The sequence below is a fragment of the Trachymyrmex cornetzi genome, unplaced genomic scaffold (genome assembly GCF_001594075.2).
Source record: "Trachymyrmex cornetzi isolate Tcor2-1 unplaced genomic scaffold, Tcor1.1 scaffold92, whole genome shotgun sequence".
Lineage (NCBI taxonomy): Eukaryota > Metazoa > Arthropoda > Insecta > Hymenoptera > Formicidae > Trachymyrmex > Trachymyrmex cornetzi.
The window spans coordinates 1923080-1939857 of NW_017300267.1; the positions used below are offsets into that span (position 1 = coordinate 1923080).

General features: G+C 30.3%; 5 protein-coding genes across 10 annotated transcripts; 2 read left to right on the plus strand and 3 right to left on the minus strand.

The window, feature by feature from the left end:
* The first annotated feature begins 842 nt into the window (after positions 1-842).
* Positions 843-2330, plus strand: LOC108769535 (heat shock factor-binding protein 1). 3 transcript variants are annotated; one of them, XR_001940553.1, is made up of 4 exons: positions 843-1164; positions 1258-1324; positions 1990-2172; positions 2263-2330. XR_001940553.1 is itself a non-coding variant. In XM_018520562.1 (4 exons), exons 1-4 carry the CDS (start codon positions 1066-1068, stop codon positions 2268-2270), a joined length of 252 nt encoding a protein of 83 aa, XP_018376064.1. In that variant the 5' UTR covers positions 843-1065; the 3' UTR covers positions 2271-2310. The 3 variants fall into 3 exon arrangements, 2 of the variants coding, with proteins under 2 accessions (XP_018376064.1, XP_018376063.1); XM_018520562.1 differs by having other exon boundaries at positions 1990-2067; positions 2263-2310; XM_018520561.1 differs by lacking the exon at positions 2263-2330 and having other exon boundaries at positions 1990-2229.
* A 19-nt stretch (positions 2331-2349) lies between these two features.
* On the minus strand, positions 2350-4806 carry Fam92 (CBY1 interacting BAR domain containing protein Fam92). Of its 4 annotated transcripts, XM_018520556.1 has the most exons (9): positions 4729-4806; positions 4518-4619; positions 4266-4394; positions 3722-3902; positions 3275-3499; positions 3129-3161; positions 2831-2992; positions 2652-2756; positions 2350-2582 (listed from the first exon to the last, which is right to left on the minus strand). In XM_018520556.1, the coding sequence occupies exons 1-9, from the start codon at positions 4758-4760 to the stop codon at positions 2442-2444; spliced, it is 1110 nt and encodes a 369-aa protein (XP_018376058.1). In that variant the 5' UTR covers positions 4761-4806; the 3' UTR covers positions 2350-2441. The 4 variants fall into 4 exon arrangements, with proteins under 4 accessions (XP_018376058.1, XP_018376059.1, XP_018376060.1 ...); XM_018520557.1 differs by lacking the exon at positions 3129-3161 and having other exon boundaries at positions 2356-2582; XM_018520558.1 differs by having other exon boundaries at positions 2505-2756.
* Positions 4807-5530: 724 nt separating this feature from the next.
* Sergef (secretion regulating guanine nucleotide exchange factor) lies at positions 5531-7513 on the minus strand. The gene is made up of 5 exons (XM_018520599.1): positions 7463-7513; positions 6687-7251; positions 6131-6382; positions 5883-6047; positions 5531-5753 (listed from the first exon to the last, which is right to left on the minus strand). Exons 1-5 carry the CDS (start codon positions 7487-7489, stop codon positions 5584-5586), a joined length of 1179 nt encoding a protein of 392 aa, XP_018376101.1. The 5' UTR covers positions 7490-7513; the 3' UTR covers positions 5531-5583.
* A 373-nt stretch (positions 7514-7886) lies between these two features.
* On the plus strand, positions 7887-10341 carry Cdc23 (cell division cycle protein 23). Its single transcript, XM_018520579.1, has 7 exons — positions 7887-8113; positions 8197-8852; positions 9080-9259; positions 9355-9519; positions 9594-9840; positions 9908-10172; positions 10231-10341. The coding sequence occupies exons 1-7, from the start codon at positions 8013-8015 to the stop codon at positions 10339-10341; spliced, it is 1725 nt and encodes a 574-aa protein (XP_018376081.1). The 5' UTR covers positions 7887-8012.
* A 452-nt stretch (positions 10342-10793) lies between these two features.
* LOC108769539 (Kinesin-like protein at 61F) lies at positions 10794-16413 on the minus strand. The gene is made up of 16 exons (XM_018520568.1): positions 16203-16413; positions 15803-15950; positions 15549-15698; positions 14972-15132; positions 14755-14904; positions 14447-14683; positions 13918-14293; positions 13518-13789; positions 13242-13381; positions 13055-13173; positions 12624-12977; positions 12279-12506; positions 12005-12184; positions 11678-11897; positions 11073-11194; positions 10794-10984 (listed from the first exon to the last, which is right to left on the minus strand). Exons 1-16 carry the CDS (start codon positions 16265-16267, stop codon positions 10928-10930), a joined length of 2979 nt encoding a protein of 992 aa, XP_018376070.1. The 5' UTR covers positions 16268-16413; the 3' UTR covers positions 10794-10927.
* Positions 16414-16778: the final 365 nt, after the last annotated feature.

The window sequence follows — 16778 nt, forward strand, 5'->3', positions numbered from 1 at the left end:
TTGATATCATTCCTTTCTATATTTGAAGTATAGAAAGGAATGATATCAGGTGATATTGAATACTTGAAGTATAGAAAGGAATGATATCAGGTGATATTGAACGTTTCGTAATTTTTATCAGGATATTATCTATAATGACGATTGTAAACATGACATTTTCAATTTTGAACTTTTTGTTTTTTAATTATTCATTTATTAACATCAAATTTGTACTTGCGTATTATTTATTATTTTAATTATACGGAACATCTAATTATAATTTTATTATACTGAGGATAGTCAAATGACCGAACGTCTACTTATTATTTATTATTAAAATTTTAAATATATGACTTCACGACAACATCTTGTGCTGTGGCTTATATATGCTCCTTATTATTTATATTTTGTTATTTAAGCCACCTTTAATGTTTTATTAATTCATTTTGATATCATAATAACTTGTTGTTCTGCTTAGGTTTAGTCTTGAAAATTATTTACTCCGATATTTATTTTCTTTGGACATATGGCGACATAAATACATTATTACTGTTTAAAATTAATTTAAAGTTTTTGCGTTCATCCAAAAGATTTTTACAAAAATAATTGTAAACAATAAAAATATAGTACAATGAGCGATAGCCATGGAGAATTATCTTTTTTCAGAGTTTTGATAAAAAATATTTTTTTACTGTACAAACTGGTGTTCAATTTACTAAATTTTTACTTCTAATATTGCAAGCGAAAATCTTGGTTTTAAAAAAAAATTTCTAATTAAAGTAAAAACTTGCAATAAAATTTGTGCAATAAAAAAGAGACAACATTTGAAAATTCAATTTCCGGGTTTCCACGTCATTCATTATATACCGGCGACGTCGTCGGGAATCGAAATGAGTATGTTGTTGAATCAATCGACGGTGCTTAGCACCGATCGACACCAAAGACCGTGAGCGAGCACACGGCGGGTAGATAACTAGATACGGCGTCGTCGCAAGCGTCCGCTCGGGAGGATCCATTGCGTTGGACCGGACCGGACGAGCCGAGCTTTAACCCTCGTTTCCTCCCCCTCCGGTTAAAGCGTCGAGGATGGCCGATGTCAAACAGGATCACAAGGGCGAGGACGTCGACAGCTATGGGATGGGCAACAGCGCCGACCCGAAGAACATGCAGGAGCTGACGCAATACGTGAGTCCGCGTATTTACGCACAGGATGACGGTGACGCATCCAGGGACGATCCGTCGCGACGTGACCCTGACGCTACGTTGACTCCTTTGCAGGTGCAAACGCTGTTGCAGAACATGCAGGACAAGTTTCAAACCATGTCTGACCAGATCATAGGAAGAAATATCCTTTTTTTCATGCTTAACCTAAAATGGTGCTGCAAGATGTTGAAGCGGCGTTTATGGAAAAATCTGTGTTGACGTTTTGTCACACAGTATCATGTAACTGGGGTTGTCTCTATTAGTGCACGTCAAGTTTTTTGCTGTATTGCCAAGTAGTTTATTTATCTCTGAACGTAAGTAGTAAAAAGTAATATAACTGTTTTTTTTACGAGTCATGCTTTTGTTAATTTCAATAATTAGGAAGGCAACTTTGTGTCTATGTGACTTCAAAGTTTTATTGACATATGCTTTTATATTCCAACTAGTTGTTTATAAGAGATTAATAAATCTGTTCTTTTTAGCTGAATTTCTTGCATGATTTATCTCCTTTTTTTTTCATGTTGAAAAAAAAGAAAAGACAAGCCATTCAAGAAAGTCACAAAAGTTTAGGTAAAAAGAACCTGATATGTGTATTGTTTGTATATAAAATCCTCAACTATATTAATTTTTTAACTGTATTCATGTCACTCTTTATTTGATTATTAATTGAATTAAATATTATACAAGCTAACATATATTTATTTATTTATTATAGCATTAATCATAAAAGTTAACATATATTTATTTATAGTATTAATATAGTTGCTACAAATATATAATTATTATAAGATCCTTAATAAGAAATACTAGATGAAATGGGTAACAGAATAGACGACCTGGAAAAGAATATCGCAGACCTAATGACACAAGCAGGAGTTGAAGGAGGTGATAAATAAGCTCATTCTTTCTTCAATGCACTCATCTACAAGTAACGACTTATCTAAAGTATCGCTATACTTTATTGTCATGGAAAAAAAATGTATACCGATAGTGAGATATCCATCCTTTTGTTACAATACAGAAAATAAACTTACACTTTTTTAGAAATATATTTTGATATTATTTCAATTCTCGTTTCAGATAACTGAGATATCGACTAAATCAATATAACAATTAGATTATTCAACTTTAGTGGAATGCGGATTGATCTTATATATTATCTTTATTTTGATACAGTTTCTCTTATTTTTTTAAAGTTGCGTATCTACAGCGACGCTTAAATTAATACATATAAGCATTATGCAAGTATAAGAAAATGTTTACTTTGTTTGATTCAATCTGTAAGGTATGCGATATATTATAGATGACATTAAAGACTTCTGACATGTAGGAATTGCTGGGATGGGTCTGAGAATGAAGCGTTTCTTTACTTTGTATCCAGCGTGTTTTGACACTCTTTTCTAAAAAGATAAAAATACAAAATATTAAAAAGATGATTGAAATTACATAGATTTCTGCCTAGTTCTCACAGGCTTCTCTCGAATTGATTCTGATTCCGTTTCCTCTGTGCTGTCTGGATATTCTTCAACTTGAACCGACTCGGAAGAGTTTGTGTACGCAGTTCGTATAGAATCCTAAAATTTGCCATATATATTAGGATCCAAAAATAAAAATTACAGAGCGATATGTATTCAAATTTTGTACTTACAGCAGATTCGGTTCCTCGATTAGCTAATTTCTGTGACGCCGAGGGCGAAGATGCGAATCGAGTGGCTAAGTTCGTTAACGAGTAAGCCTGTCGAAATGAAGTTCTGCCCACCGTGTCTAATCTTGCAACAGAATCGGGAACTCGTAATGTGTCTCGAAATTCCTAAATACAGAAGTAATACTTCTATTTGAATAATGATTACAAAATTGCATCAGCATTTAACAGTAAAGTTAATATTGAAATGTCAAGTCTTTCTCATTAAATCATAATAACAAATATCAATTTAAAGCAAGTTTACCCCGTTCATTTCTCCTCTCGCGTTTTGAAAGTCCTGCATGTTAAAGGATAAACAATATTGACCACTATATTTTATAAATATAATTCTTTCTTAACTTTAACCAGAGACACAATTTAGAAAAAAATTGGAATGATCTTCTATCTTACCTCAATATCTTTAACTTCGTCAATAGCTGCAACATCTTGATATGCTTTGGTCAGAAGCTCAAGGGCTTTTGTATGAAAACTCAGTTCAACAGTGACAAAATCTAAAAGTACGGACTTCAAATCGTGCAACTTTCGTCGTTCGAATGAGTCAATTTGTTCCTCCAGTCCTTTTATAACTCGGGATACTTCGATGGACGCTTTCGTCAGCTCTGATTCAGCTTGAGACTGATATTCTTTTTCAGTTAAATATTTATAACATAAGATAACGAGATATTCTTAAAACGATAAACTATAACTATATCACTTTAAAATTATTTTATTAATATTAATATCTTGTTCTTAATTACTAATTTAACGTTTTGCTTTATTGTTACGAAAGGCATAGAATTAATTAAGTTATAATTAAAATTAACTGATGTTGAAATGAAATTTGAATTATAAGGATACTATCATTTGACGATTTCTGGGATTTCTTTCTCGAACTTTGTCCAAATGTCTTCGTCTTGTAAGTTCTCTGTCGCGTGCTGCAAATGCGTTTTTTACATCATCGCGGGCATGTTTGCAAATCATTGCGTATTGCGAAAGAGGTACAATCACTTTGGAATCCAATCTTTGTACTTCAGCATCTCTGTAGAGCAGATCAATATTAATAATTTTAAAAGCAAAAGTATAAATCAAAATAATATTGAAGTAAAAAATAAAACATAATGTAATTAAAATAGCACAGGTAAATCAAATGAAGATTATTTAAAAGATTATTTAAAAACCTTCTAATAATTTTTCGCAGTCGAGGAATAAAAAGCTATGATTTAATAGAAAAAAAGATCTTTATAAATTTTGTTATTAATGAAAATAGCAATGCTATAATTTTTTATTTTTTAGTTATATATGTCAATATTAAATATAAAAATTATTTACAAAAAAGTTAGCATTTTATGCATTACAAAGACAACGTAATTATTTGAAACAAAAAACTAGTTTTACGTTTTACCTATAATCACCGATGACTGATAATGTTGCAGAAAAATTCGCTAGTCCAGCACTCATTGATCGATTTACGACTTCAGAATCTGCGTAAGTTTGTATTGTTTTAGCCACCTCATCGCTTTTATCACGCAATCTGAAAAAATTAATTAGTAAATAGTGAACGAAACGGAGCACAAAAACGTTGTCAAAACAATAGAGAATAAGAATATGTCACTAAGGAAAAATAATCAATATGGTTTGTTGGTCGGAAGAGCACCTGGCAGCTTTTCTGGTGAACGCCGCGAATATTGAGCACAGTTCGGCGAAGTGTTTTTCCACGCCAGTTATGCGATCTTGTACAAACTTCGCTTCTTGTTCACTAATAAAAAAATAGATATTTAATTTAAGGTTTGTTTATGATTTGTTTATGATATGTCAAATGGCGACATAAAATTAAAAATAAATCGTATGGTTTCGGTTTAACTTACTACAAGCTGCTTTGAGAACGTGATCGAAGCATCTTTTTATTAAGTGTTCTTTAAAAAATAATTCAACGAATTATTTTACGTCAGATTTCTTTGCCGCAGGATTATCTCGCGAAGCGAAAGAAACAAATGTCTGTTGTTTCCTTTCCAATACGCTTCGTTGGCAGTTGCCTACTGACAGGTGGTAAATTGCCGCAGGTGAAGTTATACGTGTATTTTCTATACTGCCTTCGGGCTAACTATGCAGGGGGTTGATTACGAATTTATGATTGTTTATGAAAGATGGTTCTATCTGACCTATTTATTATAACTTTTCTTATGTTCTATTACGCGGTAATACAATCATTATTATTATTATTCTCTTGATAAAGATTTGTACATTTCACAACTTCTGTTTTATCTACATAACAAAATCAGATCGCTTTTATGCATTTACATTTAGGTTGGGTTATTTCATCTTTTGGTAAACTGTAGCTCAGTCTTACTCTCTTATGCTGTTATTCTTTTGTTTATCCAGTAGTAGATAAATTACCATATAGTTTACCCGAAAATGGAACAATTAGCTCCTAATTTTTATATTAGAAAAATGAAACTAACAGTTAAATCATGTAAAAATATCGTTTTTATTCATTATTTATATTTAATCTTTAGAGAATGAAACTTACGTTATATCCACTGTATATAAAATATGGAAGATGAATAAGGAATTTTACATTATTGATTTTACTTATCTTTGCTTTATAATACTGCAATAAAATAACGAATTGACCAGCAACGTCAAGATATAAAAATACTTTATTGCAGGTACACGATTTAATATTTAATAAATAACAAATTTGCAATAATATAATATCGCAATTAGCTAGTGTCTTTTAGCACAGCGAATGAATGTCCTGCGCCAGTACCCGCGAGAATGACAACGGAATTAGATGGCATTGGAAGAAATTCCGGCCGTAAAACATTCTCCGTTTTTCCGTTACCACAGTTTCCATGCTCGTTCCAGCCCCAGCACAGCACTGCTCCATTATCTGTAAAATTAAATTATTTATCATGATATATATAATAAAATAAATTCCCAGTTACATAAAATTGTAATTATTTGACACGTCTTTTATTTCTTTAAAATTTGTATATTTTTATCGCATATAATAATTTACCGGTTAAGGCAACATTATGCTCCGATCCAACTGAAAGTTGAATGATTTTCGGGATATTTTCTATACACTGAAGTCTTTCTTCCGTAGAAATTCCATTTTGTGATTTCAATAAAGAACGACCTAATTGACCATAGTCATTTCTTCCCCACGAAAAAATAATACCATCTGAAATTATATGTATATTTTAATATGTATATATGAATGGTTTAATATATGTAGCGAAAACAAAGTGAATTTAATTTACTTACTGCTCAAGATATTTATGTGACTCCAGCCTGTATGAATATGAATTGGTGTATCATGTTGTATGCCAGAGAACGGAATACATAAAGGTTGCGATAATCGTGTTTCAGAAGATGTTTTAGGAAAAAATCCCAGCTGTCCGTGCTTGTTATCACCAAAGACATATATATTATATGTTTGCTTTTTTGTTAGGACTATAGTATGATACTGACCACAGGTAACATTTTCGACGTTTCCTTGCATTGTCCGTTCTGCAACTGTTCACCTGTGTTTTAATTAAGTGGAAATATTTTCATTTTTTTTATAATGAAATGTATTTTCAATAAAACGGTTGTCAGTGCGACTATTTAAGTTACAAGTGATAAAATAAATGATATAAAATTCAGCCTATAAGAGTGATAAGTAAATATTGAAGCTATAAATACACTATAAAATAATATAAAAATTAATAAAAAAATATATTAATAGATATTCGAGGAAATTTAATATCTTTAGAATTTTTTAATTTATACATTCATTTTTACAGAATAAAAATTATTCAAAGTATGATTTGTTATATACCTTTGATGAATGCATCAAGAAGAGTGTAAGGCTTCATGGTTTCTGGATTAATCAAACCCAATTGCCCTCTATTATTTGATCCACAAACATAGAGTTCATTATTCTCTGTTACTACGGCGGTGTGTCGCAGACCCATTGAAATATTCTTTATTTTCTCGCCAAATGAAATTTTGCGGGGATGAGGTATTGAAGGAAAAACTGAAGGATCCAAACCTAATTGTCCATAACGATTCGAACCCCATACATATAACTCGCCATTCCTTGTTAATGCCATGGAACTGTCCCATCCACAGCAGACATCAATCACTACTTCATGTTCAAGAGCACATATCCTTTGAAATATCAGAATATTTTCTTGCTCGATGTTTCCAGCTTGTCCTTTGTTGTTCAAACCACAGGAATAAACATGACCATTCGTGTCTAAAATCAGTGTGTGTCCAGCACCACCGACAATTTTCCTGATGAGTTCTGGCTTCAAGGGACATCTGGATAAATCAACTTCTTGAGGTAGAACAAATTGCTCGGATAATAAACCTTGTCCAAGTTGACCATGGGAATTTGCACCCTACAAAAGATATATATGCTCATAAGATTTTTCGAATTCTTTATAAATCTGCTATAGAATTATATTTTGAAAGTTGAAATTTTTGTTTTTACTCAGCATATACATATATTCAGAAAATTCAATCTCGCGATGTGTGTATGTACATGCACGACAGAAGTTCTCGTTAAATGACAGAACAAGAGTTTGGATATTTTATTTATAATTATCTTACCCATGAAATCAGACGATACGTAGACATTATATTTGAATTATATTCTTTATTAAATATTTTTTTTCTTATAATTCAGAATATATTTCTTTGTATTACTCCACATGTCGACAGTCCACATCCGCATATTTACAAAATGCGACAAAATGCGTCATTTGGAAAAGGCAGGTGCTCATGAAAATCTCCAACTACAACAATTTAGCGCAAAAGTCTTTCTTGGTCGATGAAATATCCAATACATATTTTGCTAAATATTATCTTGTTATTTAGCAAAAATAATATACTATTTTTTTGTTTATGCATTTAAATAGTTTTATATGTAGCAGCCTTTAGTAGGTTCCATGCACGAATATTTGTGTTGGATTATGTGGATATGGAGGTATATGTGACATGTGTATGTATATATGATTGTCAACAAATATGCCGGCATACGAGCAAGTCACATCAAGAAATGTAGATTAATTAAACAAGAATTTATTTCTGGCTGTGTAACATTAAATGCTGTTATTTTTGTAAGTGACATAACGTAGAAGAATCAATTAATCTGAGCAAAATGCAGGAATCCGTGAAGTTCAATCTTAAAGAGGTTAAATCAGATCTTCTGCATGCGATACGCGAATGCTCCCAGCGCGGTTTGCTACACACTACCAAATGGTGAATTTTTGCTTGAATAAATGTATTACAGTCCCTTTATGTGTACACTTTTAGGATTCCACGCTTATGTCTGTTTGTTACAGGTTAGCGGAATTAAATTATTCTTTGAAAAATGTAGATATAGATGATTTGACTATACATGCCAAGGTACCAGAGGTCAGCGAAGCAGAGGATATTTATACCTTAGCTAAAACATACTTTGATCTAAAAGAATACGATAGAGCGGCTTATTTCACAATGGACTGTGTAAGTCCTAAGATTAGATTTTTACATTTGTATTCACGTTATTTATCAGGGGAGAAAAAGAAGATAGACGACATGACGGATGTACCGCCAGATCCTCTGAAGAACGAGACTCTAAAATACCTTTGTGCTGATCTAAGGTCAGATCATTTGGCATCAAAACTAGATGGTTATGGATTATATCTTTTTGGAGTAACATTGAAGAAGCTGCAACTCATTAGAGAAGCTACAGACGTTCTAGTGGAATCTATTCATAAGGAGCCTATGCATTGGGGTGCATGGTTAGAACTGGCTGCGTTAATCACAGACAGGGAGAAGCTGGAGAGCTTATGCCTGCCTAATCATTGGATGAAATATTTCTTTATGGCACACATGTACTTAGAATTACAGCTCATAGATGAAGGCTTAGCATTATATTGTCAATTGCAATCGATGGGTTTTCAGAAAAATGGTTATGTTTTAGCTCAAACTGCAATTGCAGTGCATTATAGAAGAGGCAAGAGTTAGCGAATTCAATATTTAGAATAAACAACTGTTTATAATCTTTATTGAAATATTTTGAGTTAATTTTCTTTCTTGATTATATAAATTGATTTTAGAATTTAGTAAAATCTATCGCACATATTCATAATTATTTGAAATATATTTTCTTTTAAATATCTTCTATAATAATAAGCAATAAGTTGCTTTAATATTATGTCATAAAAACATTTTTTATTTTAGATGTTGATAATGCAATAGAAACTTTCAAAAGAATAATAGATGAAGATCCATATTGCCTTGATAACATGGATACATATTCGAATTTACTTTATGTGAAAGAAATGAAAGTTGAATTAGCAGATTTAGCACACAGGGCTACAGAGATAGATAAATACAGATTAGAGACTTGTTGTATAGTTGGTACGTATTAATTGTGCATCTCTTTGAAAAGCATAATTTCATATTTAAGGAAAATATACTTTTAAGAAATATTTAAAAAATGGTGTCTCTTTTAGGAAATTATTACAGTTTAAGAGCTGATCATCAAAAAGCAGTGATGTATTTTCATAGAGCATTAAAAATGAATCCTCAATATTTATCAGCTTGGACATTGTTAGGTCATGAATTTATGGAAATGAAAAATACCAATGGTGCTATTCATAGTTATAGACAGGCAATTGGTAAATTCTTTGCACAATTTTTGTTTGCATCCACAACATATCACATTTTTCATTTATATTTTTCAACTTGCTAGAGGTGAACAGACGAGACTATAGAGCATGGTATGGTTTGGGTCAGACATACGAAATCTTGAAAATGCCATTTTATGGATTGTATTATTATAAGCAAGCTCAGCTTTTAAGGCCCCATGATAGTAGGATGGTTCTAGCCTTGGGCGAAGCATATGAAAAGCAAGATAAAATTCAAGATGCACTCAAATGTTATTACAAGGCATGCAATGTAGGCGATATAGAAGGAATGGCACTCTTAAAATTAGCAACGTATGTATCTGATATGTAGTATCGAAATGATAGAAATAATATATGTATATTTTTTGTTTTGCTACAGACTATATGAGAAATTAGGAGAACACGATCATGCAGCGGCAGCTTATGCAGATTTTGTAATGGACGAATTTCGAAGTGTCGATAGAACAGAACTGAGTCATGCATATAAATATCTCACACAATATCACTTAAAGAAGGAACAATTGGATCAAGCTAATCACTATGCACAAAAGTGCCTTCAGTTTGATGAAACAAAAGAGGAAGCAAAGGTGCTATTACGAGTTATCGCTGAAAAAAGAGTGAAAGTAGAAGAAACTTCTATGGTGGTAAGTAATATTATTTAATAGTAATTAGCAAAACAATTAAATTTCGTTATTTTTCTAGGTGGATGATATGAATGAAACGGATCCTGTGATTGAGCAAAGAGCGCGAACGGATGCAACACCTGGAAGTCAACTATCGCCAATGAATCTTTCGTTCACACCTACACCATAAATAAAATGGATATTTTCCGTTCACAGTATATAATTTTAATGCTTATAATTCTGTACATAAATACAAAAAATTTATTTTTTGTATTATATATTTTTGTAGTAATTTTTTTTCCCTAACGGTATAATAAACGGTTAAAATTTCTCGAGAATTTCTTCATGTATTAAGTGCAAGTGGCTGTAATTGATTATTGGATAGCATATGTATATATATTGTATATATAAATTATAAAGACAATAAGTTTGCAAAGTTTCAATTTTTTTCTCCAGTCGGAAAAAAGATCATAAAATTGGTTATTAAATTCAATCGGAATACTTACAATGTTTATTTATGTTTACTATAAAAATAATTGTACAGTCAATTCATGTGTTAATATAACTTACATACTAATTTACGAATAAATCGATATCTTTATATAATATATTGCAATAGATTTGTGTGAATTATTTCCTGTCGAAGATTTATTTAGAATTCCATTAATTACATTCTATCATTGTAAGAAAATATCCTTATATAGACCTAATGTATATATAATTCTTATAATTCTTATTGTTAAATATAAAATGCAACTGATTACCAGTTGAAGCATTTAATTTGCATTTGGACATTTCTTCTTCGGCGAGTTATTATTGACCAATATTGTGTCCTGTAAATACATAATATATATTTATATATTTTCAATAATTCCTACAATTTATTCTCTAGCAATATGCAATTTCTGAATTTATATTTACCTCATCATCGGAATAGTCGAGATAATTTCTTGTTTCTCTAAATCTCTGAATAATTCGTTCGTGTGGCGAAGTTGCAGTAAGGTGTCGTGGATATTGATATTCTTTTCTTGCCGGTGTTAAACCTAAAAAGAAATATTAAATGAATTTTTAAGTTTGTTTTTTGTTGCTGCACTGGACTACAATAAAACTCTCGTTTTTTCTCACAAAATTTAAAATATAAAATACTAAAAAATTTTTCGATATCTTTCATATTTTTCGAGATTTCTCCACACTTTTTATTCACTCTGTACAAATTCTTTCATAATTACAAATTCAAAATCACCCGACTCTTGATTAATCAGTTTAATATGATCAGCTTAATAATTCTTTATTTTTGTCAAAAGTATCACAAATATAGTCAAAATTGACAATATTAATTTCATTTAAGCCATTCTAATAATTTTCTCATGACTTGTTAGACAAATAACTGTTTCCTTTTTCAATGATCTAAATAATGATTTTTCGAGGTCTATTCAAATATAACTTGAGGGCGAAAATCGACATTTTTTTACCCCCCCCCCCCCTCTCTCTCCATTTATATATAAGTATAAAAATGAGAAATTTACCTGTAGGCGTGTCATGCCGTAAATCCTCAAGGAATTTGCTAATTTTTCCTTGAATTGAATGCATTTCTGTAAGTGTTTTGTCATTCCAGTCAGACGAATGTTTACTTCTACTTGCAAGCTTATCATTCAGTTCTATGGACATTTGCAGATTTTTCTCTTTTAATTCTTCTGCAAGCTTTTTGTGATCATGACTCCTTTGTACTAGTGTATCATACATATTCTGTTAGGAAAACAATTAGATATATATATTATCTATATATGTATATATATATGTATATATATATATATGTACAAAATAATTTTAATATATACACAAAATAGATTTACTTTGATAGATTCAATAGAAGAAGAATTATCTGTCTTTAATTTTTGTTTCATTTGTGTCATATTATTTTCGACATGTAGTGCATTCCGTGCTAGTACATCGCAGTGATTATTTAAGTCAGTTTGAAGTTCATCAGTTAAATTACAGCTATGTTCTACAATTTGCTCTGCTAACGTCCAATTCTGATAGAATAAAAGATATAGAATTAGTGTATTATCTTATTCATATTATTTTAAGTATTTAATAATTTGAAAATTAATGAAAGTTAAATGTTACCTTTTCCGTGCTAGATACAACATCGTTTTTGAGTATATCTATACCATTCTGAATTTCCTGTTGCAGAGTTTCACTCCTTTCCACAGCCTTTTGACAGTTATTGAGAATATCATTAGTTGTACTGCCGCAAACTTCATTAACATGATTTAAGGTGGTACATGCAGTGGAATAATTCTCCTTCATGTTTTCGTTTAATTTGTTAAATTGTAGCCAAAGACTTTCAAACGACTGTAAAACAAGGACAATATATAATTTGAGTAAAATCATTAAAATATTAATCAAAGAATAAACAAAAATGTTATTTAAAAAATACCATCAGATAACAGAATTATTACTAAATCATACCTTTGTAAACCTTTTTTGATCTTCCATGATTTTATCATCACCTTGACGAATAGTTAGTATATTCTGTCTTATTGTGTCTATATTTTTATGTAAATTATCACGTTCTTGCAACTTATCATTACAAAGTTGTCTTGTAGATTCACTTGTATATGCCAATAATTCATCAAACTTCCGAGATACGTTGTCATTTAAACAACGTAAATTCTTTACAATTTCCATATTATTAACTTCTATCAAATCATTAATTTTTGATGTTAGTTTTAGGGATATGTCATCCAAAGATTTACGTTCATGCTGAGTCATATCAGATGAATGTGCCATTTTTGTGTCTAGCCACTCGTGATAGTGTTTGTACTAAAGAGAAATTTACTTTTTACAATTATTATATACATTCTTTTATGTTACATTTCATATATGTAAATAATACTTACCGAATTACGTATATTATTCATGATTTCATCTGTTGTTAATTTTTGTTTATTAACAATATCATTTGACATATGGTAGACTAGTGCATCAATATCCTTTTTAAACAGTTCCATTCGTGAATCTATAAAAATATCTGTATAATGTACATATCTCACATTTGTTAAGTGTATCCTTATAATTTTTACTTACCAATATTACTATTCGTAGAAGTGCAAAAATCTATAAATTCTCGTGTATTAGCTGTAACATCATTTTCCATATCTTGAAACTGTTTTGAAATATTACTTCGGAACTGATGACTGATATGTTCATTTTCTTGTTCCAATTGTCTATAAACATGTATTTTTAAATGTATTTTTTTTAATGACTATAATGCTATCATAGTACTTAAGAAACATTAATCTATATCACAAAATATTAATGCTTAATAATATAATAAATAAATATGAAAAATAATGTAGTTACCTCTTGTAAGAAATTTTATCTTGAAGCTTATTTACATCGATTGTTGCCGCATCCGCTACATCCAAGAGTTTTTGTGCTTGCGATAAAAGTTGTTTTTCTGTAGATACATGTTTTTCTACTAAATGACATTGTTCTTCTTTCTTACGTTCTGTCATTTCTAAAAGAGCTTCAGTCGTTTTCAAAACATGTGTAGCGCATTCTAATTCTTCCTCAGTTTTATGCAAATAATCAGTTTGTGCGATATGTTCTGCTTTTAAATCATTAAATATTTGCTAAACAAAAATAAAATTTAGGATAAGTATTAAGTACTTAAGTAGTATTAATATACCGTAACTTTAGTATTAATTACTTAATAGTGTTTATACTATAATAAAATATGAATTAATCATTGTGTAATTACTTCCTTATTATCCATAGTTTCTTTAAGTACTTTAATGTGTGTTATTTTTTCTTCAATTTCTCTGGTTTGATTTTCAATTAATGTTTGCATTTCATTATAATTCTCATGCGCCAAATATACACCGTTTCGTTCACGTGCTGCTAACAAGTCTCTTCTAAGTCTCTCAATTTCTTCTGTATACTCTTTAAGCAATGCTCTTTTAGACAATTTCTGATTGATTTCAGGACGATTTGTAATATTTTTGGCACGATGAGCATAATCTAACGTTGATAAAGTTTCTTCAACATTTATACTCGCTGGAGACACTGTTGCAATGATTGAAGTTTTTGTACGTCCTCCTAATGATTCTTGCAAAAGTCTTGTTAATTTTGATTCCCTGAACAATAAAAAAACACAAAGAATAGAGTAAAGCAATATATTTCACAGATAGATATTAATTAAACTTTTTTTTAATGTTAATGTAATTAAAAAAATTTTTTATATATTCGTATTTATGAAATTATATTATTATTATGTAAATTTGTGTTACCGATATGGTATATGAGGTGCTCTTTCGACAAGTGCTGTTATAACTCGACCAAGAGTCAATAGTGATTGATTAATATTTCCTGCTTCTCTTGCTCTCCTATCAACTGCACCAGATCTTCCAACATTTTCACTCCCTGCTAAATCTACTAAATTTAATTTTCCCGTTTTTAATAGTTCTTCGCCATCCACATTGTTCTCTTTTATATGAATTGTAATTGAAAATACTGTGTGGGAACGGCTGAAAGGAAAAATATATAAGTAGCGTAAAGTTTTAAAATACATTACATATTTTTAATTTAAGATGGTAACCTCGAGTGAGCATTCATTAAAGTTGCAGCTGTTTGTCTTTTTTCTGATCCCTTTTCTAAGATCTTGTAAACTTCATTTTTATTGTGTACAGTTACTTCTTCTAATCCATGAATGATTACTGAACCTTTTCTTGTGGCATCTTCATAAAGCCTAAAGAATTATAAACACTATGCTAATCTAATTTTTATATTTTTTTATGAGAATATAATAAAATTACCTTATTTTAGATGCATCATCAGTAGGTGATAATAAGTCAAATAATTCTTCATTGTATAACTCAAGAAAGCTAACTCGAACTGTATATTCTTGTGCTTCCAATAAACGTAATTCATCAAACAAATGACTCAATGCACGTGGTATAATTCCAGCTGTAGTATCCTATAAAAATAAATCCAAATTATACAAGCATACTATTATATTATCACATTTATAAGGTGTGACAAGACATGAAAGTTAATTCAAAATTTTATATAAGAAATTATAGAAGATTAGAATACTATAAAAAAAGAAAAAAATTTACTAGCTGTATTTAAAATTACATAGAGATGTAAATTATTTTTTTTTAAATTATTCTAATTTTTAATTTCTTATATATCAAACATTATTGTAATTCAATAATCAGGAAGTTCTAATTATTTCTTTGTACTATAATAAATTTAAAAAGTTATTCTAAATTTTATATATATACAAATTATATTTATTATATTGTTTATATTTATATATATTGAAATACGATAAGATTTGATGCATAATATTTAATAATATTTAATATTTTTTTAAATAATACAACTTACACTTTGCCAATGTAATGATGGATCATTGCTAACACCTTCCATAGTAAATGTTTTTCCAGTTCCAGTTTGGCCATAAGCAAAAACTGTACAATTATATCCAGCTAATACTTCATCAAGCAAAGGATTAACAACTGCATTATAAACATCTATCTAAAAATTACAATCTTTTTTAAAACAAATATTTCTTCAAAGTAAGTTTTAAGATAGAAAATTTTATTTTTTTAATACAATACAAAGAAACATATTGTTTCTACCTGTTTTGATGCAGGTCCAAATACTTTGTCAAACGTGAACTTTTTTGAATGACTGCCTTGTATCCTTTCATGCACCACTACCTCTTTGTTAGTTGGCAATTCCAATACTGAATTAGATTTTCCAATTTTCTCGCTCTGATTTATTGGTCTATTGAAAAAAAGTCGTTTCATAAAGATAACAAGCCAATATTAACATAGAAAATAAAGATGACAAAAATGAATGTATTAGCTAATATTTATTTAATTAAAATTATTTTTTAATTAAAATTGTGAAACAAGGAAACAAAGATTAAAAAAAAACATATTAAGATAATTTTATACACCTCTAATTATGTATAGAGTTTCAATTTCCTCAATAAGGCGTCAGCAACACAAATAATTATCTGGAGTTATCACCTACCTGACACGCACGAAAACTTGTATATGCTGATTCTTCTCTTTCTTCACGTTACGTACATCATTCATTTTGGATGATTTGTTGCACAATTATTTTTCACTACGACACAACACGGCTAGTTACGATTTTACATTCATCAACTGAACGATTCTGCGTTTTATTTCACGTTCATTTACTGTTTATAAACGCCACACGCCAGAAATCAGCCACGCTATATCCGTTGAAGAATTTAAATTGAGATGTTTCGCGAGATTGCCGCCAGGTGACGATATGCAAATTGCTGAAATCACATTGGGCGAATTGGACGTGTTTAAACCGAACAAAGCTGCTAGCCTGCATGCTGAGAGATTGAATGTGATTGGTTGGATCTAGTAACAATCATATTCATTTGCTTGCGAGCAGACTAGCCGCTTTGCCGACTTGGCGTTGTATTCCGAACCGGCTTAGTTTAGTTTATTTTTTCCCCTAGATATTGGCAGTTCCGTAACTAAATCGAGAAGTGTTCCGAAGTTTCGAACCCGCAAAGAGTAAAGCTGGATTTTCACCTGAGGCTGGAGTCCCATGAGGTGTATTTACCGC

Bases quoted from the DNA above. Each gene is read 5' to 3' on its own strand.
- LOC108769535 (XM_018520561.1), top strand. From the start codon at position 1,066: ATGGCCGATGTCAAACAGGATCACAAGGGCGAGGACGTCGACAGCTAT. The intron at 1,165-1,257 runs GTGAGTCCGCGT...ACTCCTTTGCAG, and splicing joins TGCAGGAGCTGACGCAATAC to GTGCAAACGCTGTTGCAGAA. The intron at 1,325-1,989 runs ATATCCTTTTTT...AATAAGAAATAC, and splicing joins TGACCAGATCATAGGAAGAA to TAGATGAAATGGGTAACAGA.
- Fam92 (XM_018520556.1), bottom strand. From the start codon at position 4,760: ATGCTTCGATCACGTTCTCAAAGCAGCTTGTA. The intron at 4,620-4,728 runs GTAAGTTAAACC...TTTTTTTATTAG, and splicing joins CGTTCTCAAAGCAGCTTGTA to TGAACAAGAAGCGAAGTTTG. The intron at 3,500-3,721 runs GTATCCTTATAA...AAAGAATATCAG, and splicing joins CCAGAAATCGTCAAATGATA to TCTCAAGCTGAATCAGAGCT.
- Sergef (XM_018520599.1), bottom strand. From the start codon at position 7,489: ATGTCTACGTATCGTCTGATTTCATGG. The intron at 6,383-6,686 runs GTATATAACAAA...ACAGGTGAACAG, and splicing joins TCTTGATGCATTCATCAAAG to TTGCAGAACGGACAATGCAA. The intron at 5,754-5,882 runs GTAAATTATTAT...TTAATTTTACAG, and splicing joins GCATAATGTTGCCTTAACCG to ATAATGGAGCAGTGCTGTGC.
- Cdc23 (XM_018520579.1), top strand. From the start codon at position 8,013: ATGCAGGAATCCGTGAAGTTCAATCTTAAAGAGGTTAAATCAGATCTT. The intron at 8,853-9,079 runs GCAAGAGTTAGC...TTTTTATTTTAG, and splicing joins TGCAGTGCATTATAGAAGAG to ATGTTGATAATGCAATAGAA. The intron at 10,173-10,230 runs GTAAGTAATATT...TTATTTTTCTAG, and splicing joins TAGAAGAAACTTCTATGGTG to GTGGATGATATGAATGAAAC.
- LOC108769539 (XM_018520568.1), bottom strand. From the start codon at position 16,267: ATGAATGATGTACGTAACGTGAAGAAAGAGAAGAATCAGCATATACAA. The intron at 12,978-13,054 runs GTAAGTATTATT...ATTTCTCTTTAG, and splicing joins TGAATAATATACGTAATTCG to TACAAACACTATCACGAGTG. The intron at 11,195-11,677 runs GTAAATTTCTCA...ATTTCTTTTTAG, and splicing joins ACGGCATGACACGCCTACAG to GTTTAACACCGGCAAGAAAA.